Raw genomic sequence first — 19,684 nt, forward strand, 5'->3', positions numbered from 1 at the left:
AAATCTTCAAGTCTTTTGCTCTTCCATCGGCTATTCGTTATGTCAGTCGTGCGCTGTTTAAAGAGCCATCATTTCCTGGAACGATTTCAGGTATGCTTCGTGAAGCTTCCGTATAAAATCTGGATCATGCTTGATAAGATAGCTAACGTCTTGGATAAGCTGCGCTTGAGTGAGTGGTTCGACACTCCCAGCCATTAGGTAGAATCCCGGCGGTGCCGGTTGGTGGTTGTGGTTGCTCTTTGTTAGCAAATCTGACTATTCCCGTTGGCTTGATCCTGCTGCTTCTTGCTCGCTACGTTAGCGAACAAATTGGAAAGCCCCTTTGCTGCAGTGGTAGAGCCACTCGGAGTAAACATAGTTGGTGGCATAAGAGCGGGTTAACTTGCGCTGCCAGTAGTCGGAGTAGCGTTTAGCCTAGAAACATGATTGTTCATACTATCAGACTTTTTCAAGAGTTCATGCAGTGGTTGCGGATGCGGATGCTGCTGTTGTTGCTGTTGCTGCTGCTGCTGTTGGCGTGATTCTAGCTCGCTAATTTCGATTGGTTTTGCCTTCAGGATTTGCTGGTTGTTGTTCCAAACTGCTGCTAAATGGGTTGAACTGAGGAACGTTGCCAATGGCGATGTTCCTGACTCCTGCACTGAAACCGGTCCGGTGTTTATAGGAATACCCATAAATTTGAATCTGTTTTCTAGTTCGCTTACTTCGGAAGTTAGCTTTCCGGAAGGAAGAGCCTCTTTTTGAGGCCTTGTGGCACGATGTTGTTTCTCGATTTGTTCCAGCGTATGCACTGGGTTGGACATCAGCGTTTGGAACAGAGGAACCTCGGAAGCGGCGGGTTGCTTTGCGGCAGCGTTGAAAAAGTTAACCACACTTTGAGGTGTGCTCTGGTCTGGTACAACGTTGATGACAGCCGGCAAATTTCTGCTGTTCGGTACTTGCTCTTGAGATTGAGCTGACTGCGGCATTCCGCCACTGTTGTTGAAGTTTTCCTGCGCCTTGGTCAACATTGTGAATATATCCACATTATTACCTCTAGCGTTTCCGTTTGCCTGAACTTTTCCCATTTCGATAGGCCTTATGTTTTCGTTGTCACAATCCGCCACAAGCGAGGAAATAATCTCACGGATCCGATCACACTCCTGCTCCTTGTAGAACCAGATACCCCGGATGCGGGATCGTTCGTTGCGGTAGAGCAGAAACGGCGGCTGCGGTTGCAGCTCGATCAGACTGTTGATTGGTTCGATTAGCGAGTTCCTGTTGAGCCGATTGTTGATGAAAATGCTGTGATAAGGCTCAGCGGTTCGACTGTAGATAAACAACGCTCCCTCAACGTCGGTTTTTTCCCATTCGTTTTCAGCTGTGTTGAAAGTGTAGAATGCTACGTGTGGCGATGAGTTGACAATGTCCTTAGCATACGGATCCGTACGTTGAATAGCCACTAAATTCATACGCAGTTCACTCTGTTCAGCCATCACCAGTCGTATAGGTTCTGTTCACTGCTTTTCTTTGCACAACTTTGCTTGTTTGTTTTTAGCCACGCACGCACGCACCGCATTCGCGATGTTTCACATTTAGGAAAAGCAACTATCAATGTACCCTAAACGGGAACCAGTTTTTGTCCGGTAATCTATATATTTTTCAGCTTAAGAACAAAAAGGACTCTTTTACATACGTACAAATGTTGCAATCTCTTATGGAAAGCGATGATCAAGAACAGATTTGTCCTTCCATTTTTATTTATATAGATAGATGTAGGCTAACAGTGCGAGGTTGGAGGGATGAAACGGTCTCCGTTATCGCTTGGACGTAGTCAATCTTAATATTACTCAAAGATGTTCAGTTAGGGCTTTGAGAATCAACTCATTGTCGTTTGCTCAAAATATATCCCTCTAGGAGAGGCATTTTTTAATAGACCTAAATTAGCGAAACACATGTTGTTATATCCAAAAAGTCTGCAACAAAAATAAAAGTATTTTACAGATATGTCTGTAAATTTACAAACATATCTGTAAGTCTGGCATCTCTGGTGGTCTGAGAATTTATTGCAAGAAATCGCTTGAAAAATGTATGAATTTGCTTGAAAATGAAGTGGATTGAGTCCGCACCACTTAGGTTTGTATTAGTAAACTCTAAAACTCTTCCGAAGACAATTTGCATGTAGAATTTGAAAAAAAATGAAATATAAAAGTTAGAGCAACAAAAAGTTTTTTTTTCATGGTGACCCTAACGCAACTTAGAAAAAAGACACCATATCGGTTATTTCAAGAGAAAAAACATTGTTCTACAAAGATGTCTCAAATAACTGAGGCTACATCATTGTCGAACTGTATTTACCTCTATCTATAAAGATAATAAAGTTATATTTTTTATTTCATCGACAATTTTGGTCACCCTATTTTTGACAACATTAAAATGAGCGCTCTTGAAATGTAACAACTTTGTCGAAGACAGTTTTTGTCTAGAGAATAACTGTCGAGCTCTAAATGCTAGTCTCCACTTAAATGCACGTCCATTGTGCAATGGTGTACACGTCCTTACAGATTCATAGTCTAGTAATTTATGTATTTTTTTTTATCTGTATTATAGTGACTTTCAACGCCTTTGGCTGGTTCGTCACTTAATTTATGTATTGATAAAACATAGTTTTCATGCTGAAATATCTTCTCATGTGTTTGTACCCTATTTTTAATCTGATTTTCGTTATACGAGGTTACCTTGCCACTCAATTTCACGGATACCTGACAAAACACGGACACATAAAACTTTATCCGTGTGTTGTCAATGACATAATGTCATAAAACAGCTGACTTTCTATGCGATCGTGTGGCACATCAACGATTCAGTTCCATTTTCAGAAAATCGAAGCTAATTTTATTTTTTTATTTTTTTTGTTCAATTGCACATGTTTTTTGGTCCAACTCTGTATGTGTACAGTCGCTCAAATATTATAGGAGAAAATCAAATAATTCACATGATTTTCTGGAGAACAATTCTTTTCTACGACATAGAAAAAATAATATTGCGAGAAAATTCTTGAAAAAACTTGAACAATCGAACAATCGTTAATTTAAAACCAAATTGTTTAAGATTTACTAAAATATGATCATCAGCCCTGAATTGTTTTACTAGTAATACCTAGGGTAGATCCCCACATTGTTATATCTTATCAGCTTACTCCGTAATTTCCATGAAAACTTTTGCATCCAGCCCCATAGCAAACCAACAAACGAGCCACTTGGTACTACCCGCCGGAATACACAAGCATAACAACCGGCATAGATTGAGTGATTTAAAGAACCGCTGTTACCCGCCCTCGTTCTCTCCTTTTCTTCTTATTCTCCAGCAGAGAAGTAACTCAAAGTCGTCTCTGATTTCGCAGAATCCCAGCAGCAGCAGTCGCCGTTCAAGATTGCGCCTAAATTTAAGGCTCGAGCCGCAGGATCAGGTAACTAAAATAACACCCGTTGCGTGTCACGTCTAACAACAGCCCGAGCGTCACAACCCATCGGATGGAGTCACGTGCCAGCAGAGTGTGTCCTAGTTGATGTGGGGCCAAAATGTTTGGGCCCCACAAGAAGTCTAGACAAATTGCCAATGCCATGTTCCGCCGTATTTCGCCATTTGTTCTGATTTGCCTGTCCCCCGTAAACGCAATAGGAATCGCACGTAAGTATTTCGAAACGCGTGTTTCCGCCGTGCTCACCTGTCGAGGCTCATAACTCAACGACAAACGGATCCCAAAAGAAAGGGGGGGGCATTCGTCGGTAGTTTAAAAGATGAAGTTCGTAGCAAAGTGTGACTATACGCGTTAAAAAACGTGTAAACACCGCAGATGAGTTTTCATTGAAATCCTTCTCTGCAGCCAAATTCGAGGACCGGTGGCAAGTGAGAGAAAAATAATGAACTCATTCTAGTCACGCTTTTCCCGCTGCTTTCTGTCCATCTTTTATCGGCTAAACACATCTCATTTTCGTGGCGATGTTCTGTTTCTGCTTCATTTTTTTTTTATTTTGCCAGGGACTTAGACTCAAACCGAAGGTGGGCCGTAAACATTGAGTGTGTGCCAAAGTGTGTATGGAGCGCGTTCGTTGGCCGTCATGATGATTACCCTGAGACTGAGATTGCATAACCTTTGTGTACAGCCGCGACGAAACGTGCGTTGGAAGAGCGTATTTAAAATTAGCTACTGGTTGTAAGCGTACCGATTTTAAATTAATGCCAGAACACGTGTTTCAAAAACATTCGGAACATGATCGCAACTTTCCTTTTATCCTAAATGATCAATCGTCGCGTTCTTTGAAAATCATACAAACCCTCATCCGATTTCTCAGGAAAATTGCCTGTTAACACCAACCACAATTGTTTGTATAGCAACAGCTTTCCTGTACAAAATTCCATATTCGCCAACCAGATGTTCGATTCGCTGACCTAAACTCGAAAGCGATTTCAAAACAACAAACTTTTTTTATTCTTTTCTTTAGCTCTACACTCTTTTGACCCTCCCGGCAAATCCCTATCCTAATCCGACCACGAGTCCAAGCCAACCAGCCAGTCGGGTAGTTCGTCGGATGTTAATAAATAAAACAACCGGCCAAATCCAGCTGCGAATTGAAAATGTTCGTTTCCACTTGGATCCGCTAGTGGGGAGGGGAATGCAATGGTCTCCCCCTCAGCAGAGGAAAACGTTTACATCATTTTCCGGCGTCCGCTCGGCCGCTCGCACGCGTGGGCGTATTCAATTATTATTAGCATATGAACTGTCGGGGAAAAAATTGGCATCCCTTCCCACAGACCTCGGGAAAACGTTTGCCTCCACATTATGGGCGCGCAAGGCCACGATCAGAGCGGTTCCCCCTCTCTGCGCTGGAAGCCGTGTTTAGAGCTTTTGTGGTGCAAAATTAGAACATTGTGTAATGGGTCATTTCGTGGGCGATTGTTGAAAAATAGGTGGATTCGGTCGTTAGGAAATTGTTAGAAGTGGATCTTCATGAGGGAAATGATCACAGTTTTGATCAAGGAGTCAATATTGATACTGCTCCCTTCAAAGGGATAGATGAGTATGTTCAATCACTTCTGTTGATCACAGTTTTCGAATATAAATTATTTAAATTATATTTGCGTTTAGCATAAAAATTATTCTTCAAAAACTATGAGAAATATTCATCATTTAGTTTATTCATTTTATTCTTTACTAGGTCATAAAAGTTTCCAGAAATGTTATGTATTCCTCTACCATTCTGGCTATGCAACGGTCAAATCTAAAAATGCTTCCGTAACTACGATATAAGGTAAGGATTGGAAATATACAATTACTGAGGAAGAGATATGAGAGACACTCAAAGATGCTTCAAAATTCCGCTGAAAGGAATTATGCACGTAGAAAAATCCTTTATAAAGAATTTTAAATGGCTCATGCTGATTTGATCAATGTTATTTTAAATAAACACGCTAATGGCATACTCATCTAGCGTTGCAAAAGGGATCGCTATTCCACTCTACCGAGGTTTACGAAGCATAATATTTCTGATTATATCGCGATAAGAACAGATGCTTTTATGCCTTCCCTTTCTCAGAAGTAGAAGTAGAAATAGAAGCAAAAGAGATTTTCATTTTGCATACGACACAGCAAATCTTTACCTTTTTTTATCTTTTTTTTTTTATTAAAACGTTTATTTTTACAGGCTCAGTTACATAAGTTTAAAGGAGCCAAACTCTTAACTATATTTCTACTAGCATATGTTAACATGTTTCCTTAATTCTATGGTTAATAAAATAGGAAACCGATTACTCGCGGTCGACTCGAGTTTAGAAGGGTGACATATTTTCATTAGGAAAAGGATGGGATGTAAGGAGATTGTAACAATGTTCACACTCATACTCACATTCTCATTCACATTCACATTCACACTTCACACTCAATTCTTAAAAACTATCATTACATCTAATATGTATTACAATTCAACTTATCCTAATGGAAGGGAACCGATAGCTCGCAAAAGACGAAAAGGAAGGGTAAAGGGTGTAAGAACAATCACACTCGAAGATCGATAGTTTTAAGGAAAACATATATTTGGACCATATAATCAAGATCTAGCCGAGCCAACACATTTCTCACCGGCACATTGGGCTGCCTTCCTCTGGCCCGAAGAGATTTTTCTAAATTTGATCTGGCAACAACATATCCCTCGCACGACCAAACAACGTGTTCGATGTCTTGGTAACCTTGGCCACAAACACAGATATTGCTGTCGGCAAGATTAATACGAAAGAGTAGCGCATCTAACGAACAGTGATTGGACATGAGTCTAGAGAAGGCGCGAATAAAGTCCCGACTCAAGTCCAGACTTTTGAACCATGGTTTAATGCTAACCTTAGGGATAATCGAGTGAAACCACCGACCCAATTCATCTTCGTTCCACTTGCGTTGCAGGTTAGTGATTGTATTTTTACGGACTAAAGAATAAAATTCATTGAAGGCGATTTGACGCTGATAAATGTCGCCTTCAATCGCACCCATCTTTGCTAATGAGTCAGCCCTCTCATTACCCAGAATTGAGCAATGTGAAGGGACCCAAACAAAGGTGATGACATAACAGCGTCTGGATAAAGCACTCAAAATTTGTCGTATTCTCTCAAGGAAGTACGGCGAGTGCTTTTCCGGCCTCACTGAACGGACAGCTTCGACAGAGCTAAGACTATCCGTTACAATGTAATAGTGTTCACCAGGTCGTGAGGCGCCCAGTATACCGCTGCCATTTCAGCAATATATACTGAGCAAAGATACTGAAGACTGTGGGAGGTGCTAAAAAATACGTTGAACACTCCAAATCCTATGGACTCATTCATAGAGGACCCATCAGTAAAGTACATATTATCACAATTGATACGCCCATACTTTGCATTGAAGATCGTAGGAACGATACCCGATAGAAGATAATCTGGAATATCATGGATTTTCTCCTTCATGAACAGATCAAAATGCACAGAGGAATTAATATAGTCAGGGAAACAAACACGGTTGGGAATATACGAAGAAGGATCAACCTGCATGGAGATGAATTCATGATATGAGCTCATAAATCCAGAAAGAAAATTTAGTTCGCTCAGTTGCTCAAAATTTCCGATCACCAATGGGTTCATAACCTTACACCGGATGAGGAACCGAAGAGATAATAAATTGAAGCGAACTTCTAGTGGCCTGCCAAAACCTCGAGACTCATGGTATGCGTTGAGGGCATACATCCCAACGCAATACAGAGACAAAGATACTGAATTCGTTCGAGTTTAATGAGGTGTGTTTTGGCAGCTGATTGAAAACAGAAACTGCCATACTCCATCACTGAGAGAATAGTTGTTCGATACAACATTATAAGATCTTCTGGATGGGCTCCCCACCATGTGCCGGTAATTGTACGGAGAAAGTTTATTCTTTGTTGGCATTTTTTACTCAGATACCTAATATGGGCCCCCCAAGTACATTTGGAGTCGAACCAGACCCCAAGATACTTGAATGACATAGCATGAGTGATCGGTTTACCCAAAAGTTGAAGCTTTTGTTTTGCTGGTCTATGCTTCCTAGAAAAAAACCACCATCTCTGTTTTCTCCGTGGAGAATTCTATCCCTAGCCCAATGGCCCAGGTTGAAAAATTGTTGAAAGCATCTTGTAAGGGTTCTTGCAGGTCGGATTCGTTTGATCCTACGACAGACACCACTCCATCATCTGCAAGTTGTCTTAGGCTGCAATTTTGTGTAAGACAATTGTCAATGTCGCTTACATAGAAGTTGTACAAAAGGGGGCTTAAACATGAGCCCTGATGGAGGCCCATGTAAGAGACCCGACTTACTGCCGAATCTCCGTGAGAAAAGTTCAAATGTTTCTCACAAAGCAAGTTATATAACATATTATTCAATAGAGGCGGCAGACCCCGAGAGTGTAATTTGTCTGACAAAACCTCTATTGAAACAGAATCAAAGGCCCCCTTTATGTCCAAGAATACTGAAGCCGTTTGTTTTTTTTTCGGCGTAAGCCATTTGAATTTCTGAAGAAAGCAACGCAAGACAATCATTCGTCCCCTTGTCCCTGCGGAACCCATATTGTGTATCTGAGAGTAGGCCATTCGTTTCAACCCATCGATCAAGGCGAAACAAGATCATTTTCTCCAACAAATTCAGTATACAAGACAGCATTGCTATTGAGCGGTACGAATTGAAGTCGGACGCGGGCTTTCCGGGTTTTTGAATAGCTATAACTCGTACTTGTCTCCAATCATCTGGAACAATATTATTCTCCAGAAACCGATTGAAAAAAAATTCAACAAGCGATGTTTCGCCACATCAGGGAGGTGTTTCAACAAGTTGAACTTAATTCTATCTGTTCCTGGAGCCGAATTGTTACAAGAAAGGAGAGCAAGAGAGAATTCTACCATCGAAAACTCGGAATCAAGATCGCACCTATCTTGTGGTATATTTCGAACAATTTTTTGCACAGGAGCGGAATCAGGACAAACCTTCCGTGCAAAATTAAAAATCCATCGATGTGAATATTCTTCGCTTTCATTCGTTGAAGAGCGATTTCTCATGTTTCGAGCCACTTTCCATAATTTTTTCATTGACGTTTCTCGTGACAAACCTCCCACGAAATTTCGTCAATAAGCACGTTTTTTTCCCTTTGATCAAAATTTTAAAATTGATTTTCAAGGGATAAATACGTCTGAAAATTCTCAATGGTTCCACTTTTCCGAAAAGCTTAATATGCATTCGATTTATCCTGATAAAGCTTGGAACATTGGCTATCCCACCATGGATTGGGAGGCCTTCGACGAATAGTGGAACCTGGGATGGGTTTCGTTTGAGCGCGAACCGCGCTGTCATAGATCAAACGAGAAAGTAAGTTGTACTCCTCCAATGGAGGTAAATCATCTCTGGAATTGATGGCTAGAGCAATCGCGCTTTTTTTTATCTTCACCAGAATCATTTCCAGAATTAAATTGTTACATGAGTTATGTGGAAGTATACATTGGATGGCAGTTTTATATTTCCATGAGAAATAGCATACAAGCCCGATTCTTTGGAAGTGCTGTTCACCTGAAACCAAACCTGACAAAATGAAGTGATTGTGTATGACTGTGATTTTTGTGATTTATCGTCGAAAAACCTCTACATGCCATAAATTATGCATGAATTATGCATAAATTTGTGTTTCATTTGTATGACAGTGATTTCCTACAGTCGGCCAATCATTTCCATCGAGAGAATTATGCTGAGGTCGAAACAAGTGGTAGCTGAGTGCAACCAAGCTCCCTCAATTTTTTACGCGTCATCCAAGGTTTGGCGTCAATTCTGACTTTAAAACTGTGGCCTGGGCGCTTGCCGTGCGAAGTTGTTTCGCACAGGATGTCTTGATCATATTTTGAAATTATGGCCAAAAATTTTAGGACTTGTTTTTTTTAAGAAAACAAGCTGTATTATGGACCACGAAACTCATGTATTCAGCGATGAAATGGCGCATTTTTTGTATGTTGCGTTAGGGTAACCATGAAAAAAACAGTTTTTGCTCCATCTTTTATATTTTAAATTTTACATTCAAACTGTCTTCAAAAGACTTTTAGAACTTACTAATACAAACATTTTGTGATGCAGAACTTGTCAATATCTCAACTCTGCTCAAAGTTATTGATATTTCTTCCCAAAAAATACGCTTTCTTTATTTGGCTATCATTCTTGCTGGGGCAAACATAAGAAAAAAAATTATTGGCGGCATTTGAAAGAGCACATTTTACTCTACATAATGAGAGATTTTCAAAACTATGTTATTTTTTTGTATTTGAGTAAGATAAATTTGAAAACATGAGTTATTGGGTGAAACCCCATCAATAACTTTGAGCAGGATTAAGATATTAGGCCGTATGAATAAATACAAAATTCACCTTTACTTTACCTCATTCGAGCAGTCGAGCAGTGAGATTAAGTTTTTACTACGTTTGGTATGAATAAAAGAAACAACAAAGTATTTACTTTTCGAAAATGGATGTTTAGCTGATTTCGTATGAATAAAACAGCATTCACCAAGTATTTACTTCGTTATTATCAAGTATGCTCATGAGCATACTATGGATCTGAAAACACTATCATTCGTTTTGATGTCGTATCCGATTTATGTTTAATGCTGCTATCTTGCGCTTGAAGTTAAACAAGTTAACGATCCGCATTGATGGCATTGAGCTTCGTTTACTAGTTTAGGGGAGCGTAAAAAAATTGATTGATTTTCAGGCGGAATGAACACGTTTTGAAAATTTAAAATTTGAATGAAAAATAACCTTTCCGTACCAATTTGGCATTCTGTTTAAATAAAAAACACTTTTGTTTGCAGGTGGTGAAAAAATCTTGTACGAATATTGTTTTTGAAAACAACTTTATATTATAGTGAAAAGTTTCAGTAATGATGTTGGAAATGTATAGACAAAGGGTTAAATAAAAGTCGGAGAAAAGTGTTTAAGTGATTAAATAACATGATGTGAACATTTTCATTCAAATTTGAAAACTGGCTTCGTGTCTTCTAATATGATAGGTATTACACTAACGAGATAGGGACCCAAACTATGGTCCCTAATTGAAAGTCGTCACCAGACGTCGACACTATTCCTTTTTCATCGCGAATTCACGCTTTGTCAAAAAAAAAACGTTTTGAAACGAAACCTAAACAATCAGTTGATAGATGTTTGACAAAGTAAAAACTATGTTCGAATTCAAAAATCAAATTAGTAAAGTAAACTTTTATTCATACGGATTCAAGTAAATACTAGGAAAGTTTACTTTACTTGGAAACGGGCAGAATAAGTAAATACTTTTTTTTATTCATACGACCTATTGACACCTTCAGCATCGCAAAATGTGGGCTCTAAAAATGGTTGATAAGCTCTAAAAATGAAACAAAGACAGTTTTGATGTAGAATTCTGAATATAAAAGTTAGAGTAAAAAACCCGGTTCTTCATGGTTACCCTAATGCAGTGGTTTTCAATCTTTTTGGTCCATTCCCCCCCTTAACGATCATTTTGTAAGAAAGTCGAGTATTTTGTAAGAAAGTCTGTAGCATATCAGTAAAATAATGAAAGAATACAAACGGTTTTCAAGTTATATTCGCAACAAATTTGATGTTATACTTGTATTTGATTACAAAAAAGGTATATAAAGTTTCTCGAGACAGTATGTACCTGCGTCTGAACGTTTTGTGACAAAATCGTATTTTTTGAGAACATTGTCGAAAAGCACACCTCATGTTCACTCTTGCCACATTTCAATCTGTTCCAGAAGGGAAAAAATCTTTCTCATCTGGACTTTTTCTTCAAAAAATCTGTACCAAAAATCTATACCATTGGAATTATTTATTGTTGAGACGGCCCCAAGCCGCCGAGGTGACACAATCCGAGTCGAATTCAATATACATTAACATTTGCTAGTCTCGAATCTCTCATGTATTTGATGATGCTTATACACAGTCTTTCTAAATTTAAATTACGTACTATCATTCAATAAAGTTTTCGAGAGAAATTTCACACACGGAAAAAATCTGTACAGAATGTGTACCGAAAATAACAAAAAAAATTGTACCTTTCCAGATAAATCTGTACGTGTGGCAACACTGCTCATGTCATCTTCGATATCCACTCTGTAACGGTGTTTGGTTTCCATCAGCAGCATTTTAGGAAATCCAGATTCACAACACATTCGTAACGCTTATTCCATATCATATCAGGATAAAGACTAGTTTATACGGTGCGAGTAAGCATACGAGTCGGTCTAGTCAGTTACTGCAGTGCAGCTACTCACACCGTGTGAACACATTATGACAGTTAGGGTCATGTGTGATCCGACGTGCGAGCTACTTCAAAGTTTTTTGATTTTACTCGCACTCGCATCCTTCAAAACGTCAAAAACAGCATCAAGCGTTCCAATCAGGGACGCCAAATTTGAAGAAATGACTGCATTTGAAGATATCTAAAAATATGCGAAGCTATGAACAAACTGGAAAATTATTGGAAAAATAAATAAAACCCTCATAGTTTCGAAACGAAATCGTTGTTATTTGTTTTGCACGCTTTCTTTTTTAAATAGTTTTCTTGAAAATATATAATATAAAATCATCATCAGACATAATTTTCATTCAAAATTCACTCACCATTTGGAAAAAAAAAGTATTGTTTTAAGAAATAGAATACATACATTATTTCATTCATTATTTTAATATTTGACGCGTATTTATTCCACCTGTAAATCTACTATCATTTTCATTTCACAAATTGGTACACGAAGCTGCTGTCAATGCGAAATAAATAAAAATTTAGAAAATCTTTATTTTTAGCATTTCATACTTCCGGAATTATTTTAGCTATGGATTCTTTCGAGATTCTAAAAAATATCGAGAATAATCTGAACGATATTCTGGAAGAAAGGCACATCAATATGATTTCTAATTTCTCTTTTGCAGGTATAGCATCTCTCATGAGTGTATCTTGGCGTTGTATTTTTGGAGCAATTGAATCCAACAGTGTTTCCACTTGTTAAGGTGTTATTCTCAACACTGCTCTTTTCTCTCGGAGATCATCATCGTGGAGTTCCTTCAATATTGTGTTTGTTGCTCCTTTTCTTTGCATTCAATTCCTTTTGCCTTTCTGCTTTTATCGGATAGTACCTACAGTCCGAAGAAATTCAGTACAACGTATTTTTATACACAGTCAGCGTGTATTTTGCGCTAAAATTGTGTAATGATAAATGCAACTGAAAACCTGAGACTAAAACTGCCAATGGAGAAGTCGATTTCAGATCAACCATCTGTCAAATTCGGATTGCTGTTTTTGACTATTTGATGGACATTTGAAAAATCACCTGGCATCCCTGAACCCGTGCTGTAGTATTTTGTTTCTCGCCAGCAGCTCACACTGTGTGAACGGACAAGGCGAGTCAACCAATTGTCAAGCGAGTTCCCCAGTTCAGTAGCCCCTCATTGTCAAGTCAGCTACGAGCAACATACAAATGGGCCTTAACCCATTAACGACCAAGCTGTAAAAAATATTTTTTTGACGAAAGCCGTTGTTGTATTTTCGATTATTAACGCTAAAGGAACTCCAATGTTCAATAATTTTTTTTACCGGGGAATGACTATTCGAAAAATCGAACATTGGCCGAAACCCGCACTTTTTTTTCGCAAGTACAAACATACTGCGAACCAAAAGTCGCTTCAATTAGCAAATATACGGTATTCATAAATGCATCAATTTTGGATTCCAGAAAGAACAAGAACAGGAGAATGGAGGTCTCTAAGTATAAATCCAAATTAATCCACCTAAGGTGAGATGTGGCAGTTCTTATTTCATGTAATTTTAACTTATTACTTACAGGCTTTTTCTTTCAAATGAAAGCATATGCTGTTATTTTTATTGTTAACTGTGGAGAAATGTCAATGCTTAAAAACTAGTCTCTCCAATTATCCATTTCCCGAAAAAATCGAACATTTTTCAAAACCTGCTAAAAAACAATGGCATCTCTATGGGAGGATATTATTCGGTCCGGCGGAAGAATATTCACACAAACAATCTCGTTAGAATCCTCAATAAACGTACTGATCATTTCCTCCAGCTCCCCACCGAAGGAAATTCTACGGGCCGCCATCACCTAAGGTTGTTACGGACAAAAATCATATAGATTTTCAATAACATTAGCTGAATTAATCGATATTTGCATACATTCACAACTGAAAATGCAAGAATAAATGAAAAACCTTCCGTCTTCTAAAGTAAACAAATCAAAATGCGCAGCGGAGGTTAGATGTGTTGGTGTTTTTTTTTATCCCATATATTTATTTTAGGCTCATTAGCATTTTATCTGAAACAGAGCCGAATTTTAATCGTGTACATGTCACATGGTTATCATTATCTATAATTAGCACATTACACAGTTGCCATTTGCCAGTATTCCTTCTATACCATTGCATATGGTACATCTACACAGTAGCCATTTAGGCGTAAGAGTTTTCTATCTGTTCTTCCATTATCCAGTTAGACCGGACAGCGGAGACAGTTGATTGATCATTGTTGAGTTATTTATAGAACAGCAGCCCGATGTGTCTTGCAGAGCAGAGCAGTTGTATGGATGAATCGATCTTATTTCGACCGTGGATCGATCTCCATCGCTGGTGATTGTTGCGTGGACGTAGCTATTCTGTAACAACACAAAGATGGTCAATGAGGGCCCTGAGTTTTGAACTCACGAATGTGTTGGTGTTGATTCAGCAGAAAAAAAAATGTTCGTTAGGGCCAACGTTCGATTTTTCGAACACTAAATTTCCCCGGCTGTTATTTTCCTGTATGCGTCTCAATCAAATGATTTACGCTCTATATCACAATATATGTTCTTTTATCAAAGCGATACTGTAGAAAACTTCACATGTTTTTGTATTTTATTGAAATTGAAAACATCTTCCAAACATACTTGCTTTAAATCGAATTTATTATCCAATAAAGTTACTCAAAATTGAATGAAATCGATATAAGTGGTAGCTAATAAATTAAGCTATCTGTTGGTGCAAAAACATTACCATATGGTTCCTGTCCAAAGACATGAAAAATTATCAAAGTTGCTGTTCGATTTTTCGCTTGGCCTAAAATGGGTTAAGACTCGATCATTTGCAGATTGATGAGCTTGTTGTGAATTTGATCCGAAACTTTCGTCACTGCCAGTCGGAAGGGATTTCAAACCATGACCAAATATTGTTCTTTGATATAAGGAACATTTATTTCAAGTTTAACTTGTTTTAAAAAGTCTTCACAAATGCTCAACTTCCTTTCAATTTCCTTTTTTATGGTCTTCTGTACTGCTTCGTCGTCTGTTCCATTATCATTTACTGACTAAAGTCATTTAAACATTGTAAAGTTGTTCAATTGAACATTACATTTCAGATTCGGAAATGTATGCCGAGGATCGCAAATTTTAGCGCATCCAAAAAAGTTTTTGTGGCAATTTTTGCTAATATTTGCCATCTTCAAAGCGACGTAAATGTGTAATATTCCCTTGCACAATTCCCCCCTTCTAATGACCAAATTCCCCACTAGGGGGGATTCCCCACCGGTTGAAAATCATTGCTCTGAAGCAACTTAGATAGAAAGCGTTAAAAAACAACTTTGTGGGAGATATTTATTCTATAGACAAAAACTGTCTTCGACAAAGTTGTTACATATGAAAGAGCGCTCATTGTTATGTTATCAAAAATAGAGTGACGATGAAATAAAAAATCTAACTTTCTTATCTTTATAGAAAGAGATAAACATAGTTCGACAATGTTGTAGCACCAGTTATTTTAAACAACTTTGTAGAACGAAGCTTTGTTCTATCTTTCTCTTTAATCGATTTAGCGCCTTTTTCTGAGTTGCATTAGGGCGACCATGAAAAAACGAGTTTTTTTTGCTTAAACTTTTATATTTAGAATTCTACATCAGAACTGTCTTCGTACGACTTTTAGAACTTATCAAAACCAACATTTTGTGATGCAGAACTTGTCAATATCTCAATCCTACTCAAAGTTATTGATGATTTTTTACCCAAAAACTCATGATTTCAATTTTCATTTACTCAAACACAAAAAATAACCTAGTTTTGAAAAATCACAAATAACATAGAGTGAAATATGCTCCTTCAAGTGCCGCTAATAACTTTTGTTTATGTTTGCTCCAGAAATAATGACGAACAATTGGAGAGAGTGTATTTTTTGGGAAGAAATATCAATAACTTTGAGTGGAGTTGAGATATTGACAAGTTGTGCATCGAAAAATATTTTTATTAGTAAGCTCTAAACTTCTTTCGAAGACAGTTTGTGTGTAGAATTTGAGATATAAAAATTAAAGCAAAAAACAGTTTTTTTCATGGTGACCGTAACGCAACATAGTTCGGTTATTTCAAGAGATAGAAAAAAACTTTGTTTTACAAAGTTCATTTGAATAACTAGAGCTACAATATCTTTGATATATGTTTATCTCTATCTAAAAAGATAAGAAAGTTATATTTTTTATTTCATCGACAATTTTGGTCACCCTATTTTTGATAACATCAAAATGATCGCTTTTTTATATGTATTATATGTCTAGAGAATAACTGTCGAGCTCTAAATGCTAATTTCCACTTAAATGCATCTCCTGGATTGTGCATTGTTATTTCAATCTATGCATTTATACCTTATTAACTGCTATAATAGAAAAATATTCCCTCATCTCAACAAACATTGTTCATTTAAGTCTTGTGATATGATGATGGTTCAACTGGATTTTCTTCGTTGCTGTATGTCCTTCTTTTTATTCAATTATCTGCTCTACTGATAATTGCTATAGCAATTCACGTCCAACATCTGAGTGCTCCCATGGCCGAGTGATTAGCGTCACACATTATCATCCCGGGAGTTCGGGTTCGATTCCAGTTCTGGTCGGGAGAAGTTTCGTCGAAGAAAGTTCTTCCGACCTGCACTGGTACAGGCGCATTCTAGAGCTTGCCACTCAGGATTTATTCAAGACGTGTTATTTGGCATAGAAGTCTAAACAAAGTACTAATAAAAATGACCCAAGTAATCCTACGTTGAGATGGCGAAGTTGCTCTCGAAATGTTAGTGCCATCTAAGAAGAAGAAGAATATCCTAACGTGTACGGCCGTAGAAAAAGGTTCTCTAGTATAAACCATTGTGTTATTCCATATAACTCCTGCTGTTATGGTTTATGACAACCTCAAACAGCCCGAACAACTGTTTTTGCTTCCATTCTGTTGATCCCACAATAAATCGTTGCTCCAGGGTGCCGAGGAAAAACCTAAAGCTCGCTTCCTCTCGAATGGGACGGCAAACACACTCAAATTAGAACCGATTGCGTTCAGCCGAGACGTCGCTCCGTCCAGTTGGTCTGAGTTTTTTATTACCACTTGATGCACTTCAGTGGAGCCCTCGCCTCTCGGTGGCCATCGAAGTGCTCCGCAGTCCATTGAAGAGGAAAAACGAATAGCATTTTGCTGTCTATCTCTCGGGGGAAAGCTCCAGATGGAACATGAAAAACTACCCCGGCCGGAGGATTAGGAGAGAAGGTCGGCTCCATCAGTCGAATAGGGCGCCCACGAAGGAGCTCTTTTTTGTGTCGGAGGCATAAAATGTTACAATTTTCCGGCCTTGCCTGCGAGATACCCATCCATCGATTAGCTCACCACTTACGCTGATTGACTGCCGGACAGATAAAGTGGAATTTGTCTCGAACTAGCCGACGAATAGAGTCCGAGTCGCGGACGATTACCCATCAAAAGACAGTATGGCTTTATATTTTTCTCGAAAAATCAAACCGAGATGACAAGTTTCTTTTCTGCGGATTAAGGAAGAACTTTTGTTTCTATATCAGATTGATAGCGACTGACAGTGCAGTGTTCATGTGATTAGGGGAACCGCTGTAACGTTACAGTAATCGAATACATTCAATTTTATTTGTTGTGAAGCATCTAACTTTATCGCATATGAGCTGCTTCGAATGCAAAGAAAATAATGAAAAGTCACTGTACAATTTTATCAAAAATGTATAACCAAGCCCAGCCAACGAATCGGGTCAAACCTCTCGACAGCCATTAATAATGTTTCTGGGGATGCTGTTACTGCTGCCGCTGCTGTTCGCCAGGATAAAGAAAGCTCCTTCATTTTCTGCCCCACAAAGCCGACGATGGTGATGCTGCCGGCGCTGGAGCATCAGAGATAAGGCACACTTCTCGCACAAACCACCTTCAACCGACACAATTAGATCGCTCGAATCGATGTTGCTTCCTCCTCGGAGAAAGGAAGACGTTTGACCCCGAGTGAGAATGATAGAAACAGGAAGCGAGTGGGAGGCAATCCTAATTGCATGTGGCAAAATCGAGCGTAAGCCCCTTGAGTTCCCCATGGAGTTGCTATAAATTATAAATCAATAATAATCATAGTCTCCCCGGGTGTCGGAAGAACTATCCGAGAGAAAAAATCAAAAGAGAAGGGAAATATTGTCGGAATGGCAGCAGCTAACGAGAGCAAATAATGAAATAGTTCAATTATTAAAACTTTTCCAATTTCATTCATATTTATAGCGGAAGGACACTTTTTCGCAAGCATGGTTGTGCGCAACTTGTGGTTTGCTACCTCTAGGTGAGTTCGAAACAAAAGACGATTGCTCTTGCACTTGGAATCACCAGTAGTGCTACAAAATGTTACTTTACCTGTAAGTTCAATCCAGTGAATCCATTCAATAGCAGAACCTCTGGTATTTGTCTCTGAAATATTTCGACAGCAGTTTGTTCTGAAAGTGCTCCTCTTGCACTAAACACTTTCGTTGCCCAGAGCGATTCGGTCGAGTTTCTAGCGGGCAAAGATAATAATGGATTCGGGTTCGATTCAGGACTACTTTTCTGTTGAATCCGAATGAAATCAACCGAAAGCATTAATAATGTTTCAGCTAATTTTACAGTGTTGCCAATGATTACAAAAAATGAAATTAAACAGAACGTGCTCGCTCCTATACTATATTCGAAGACGATGAATAATTACAATTTTATTGGAGAATATGGAGTATTTTGTTCAATTAATTGCGAAGATTCTGTGAGTATATCATACCAACAACATATGTCACTTTTCTTGGAAAATAATCGTCATAAATTACATTCGACAAAAAAATTAGAGAAACAGAGTGCGAAGTCGGAAATTTTAAGTGATTTTTGACATGCTGCATCTTTGTGAAAAATCAACGCATCTCGATGGAAGGCACATCATTTTGAAGCTACAACTTTCAGGTATTAGAATATTTTGCGTACATATTTTTATATTGATGTGTATAGGTGTAGTGGGCAACAATATCGGGAAGAAATGAAAAATCGATTTTTCTTTATTTTTTCAAGAATATTCTGGACAAACCCAAATTTTTTCCAACCAACTCAACAGCAAATCCAATTAACCTCATCAATCAGCATTTTTTTTTGGTTCCAACAACGTTCCTGTAGGACCTTCCCACACAGAGATATTTCATTTTGAAAGTGAATTGTGAATTTTGTAAAGCACTATGGAAATCCTGTTTTTGGCACTTTTTTTTTAAATCGATGCAAAAAATTTAAATAATTTTTTTTTCGTCAAAGTAACAAATTATCCTTGTGCAGAATTTATTGGAGTTTTCCAAACTGCCTTTCGATTTTCGTCGCGATGGTTGTTTATTGAATTATTCATCATCAAAGACGAAGGGGTGTTTTTTCATTCAAACACACCGGTAACACCGATACCCTACGGGGTAAGACCGTCATCTCAATTTCTCAATATATATATATACTTGGCAACAGATGAACCAGTTTGAATGTGACAGTCGGCAAATAGAAGATATTCTAATTCTAAATGTCGCTGTCGAGTATGATTCGGATCGTTCGACCGATTCCGGAGTTATGGTCGGAACAAGTTCCGATGAACATGGAATATGGAGAAGAAATCACCAAACCACACCACAATTCAATTCCAAGTTTAATGGAATCTAAGACCACATTAAACACTTACCGGTGGTCAGTTTTCCTTCTTACTTGAATCAATATCCGTCATACGACGCTTTTAATCACACTAGGATTCGACTTGAAATCACAGAGAAGATTGAGTTCATGACTGTAGGTAA

The 19,684-nt window shown here is 38.3% G+C and overlaps 2 protein-coding genes across 19 annotated transcripts in view; one reads left to right on the forward strand and one right to left on the reverse strand.

Moving 5' to 3' along the window:
- Positions 1-19,684, forward strand: part of LOC129767448 (uncharacterized) — a 332,396-nt gene that overhangs the window by 179,010 nt on the left and 133,702 nt on the right. For 12 of the 18 annotated variants that reach the window (XM_055768350.1, XM_055768351.1, XM_055768360.1 and 9 more), the window contains exon 3: positions 3,383-3,448. The exons of 5 other annotated variants lie outside the window; for them this stretch is intronic. In XM_055768350.1, the coding sequence (XP_055624325.1) occupies positions 3,383-3,448 (66 nt within the window). Of the gene's footprint in view, positions 1-3,382; positions 3,449-3,519; positions 3,670-19,684 lie in introns of those variants that run through there. One more of the 18 variants, XM_055768363.1, reaches the window with a different exon arrangement.
- Positions 58-1,667, reverse strand: LOC129767450 (mRNA-decapping enzyme 1B-like). The gene is given in 2 exon segments (XM_055768372.1): positions 58-257; positions 260-1,667. Coding segments are annotated over 2 exon segments (1,416 nt in total). The 5' UTR covers positions 1,476-1,667.

Source organism: Toxorhynchites rutilus, chromosome 2 (genome assembly GCF_029784135.1).
Source record: "Toxorhynchites rutilus septentrionalis strain SRP chromosome 2, ASM2978413v1, whole genome shotgun sequence".
Classification (NCBI taxonomy): Eukaryota; Metazoa; Arthropoda; class Insecta; order Diptera; family Culicidae; genus Toxorhynchites; species Toxorhynchites rutilus.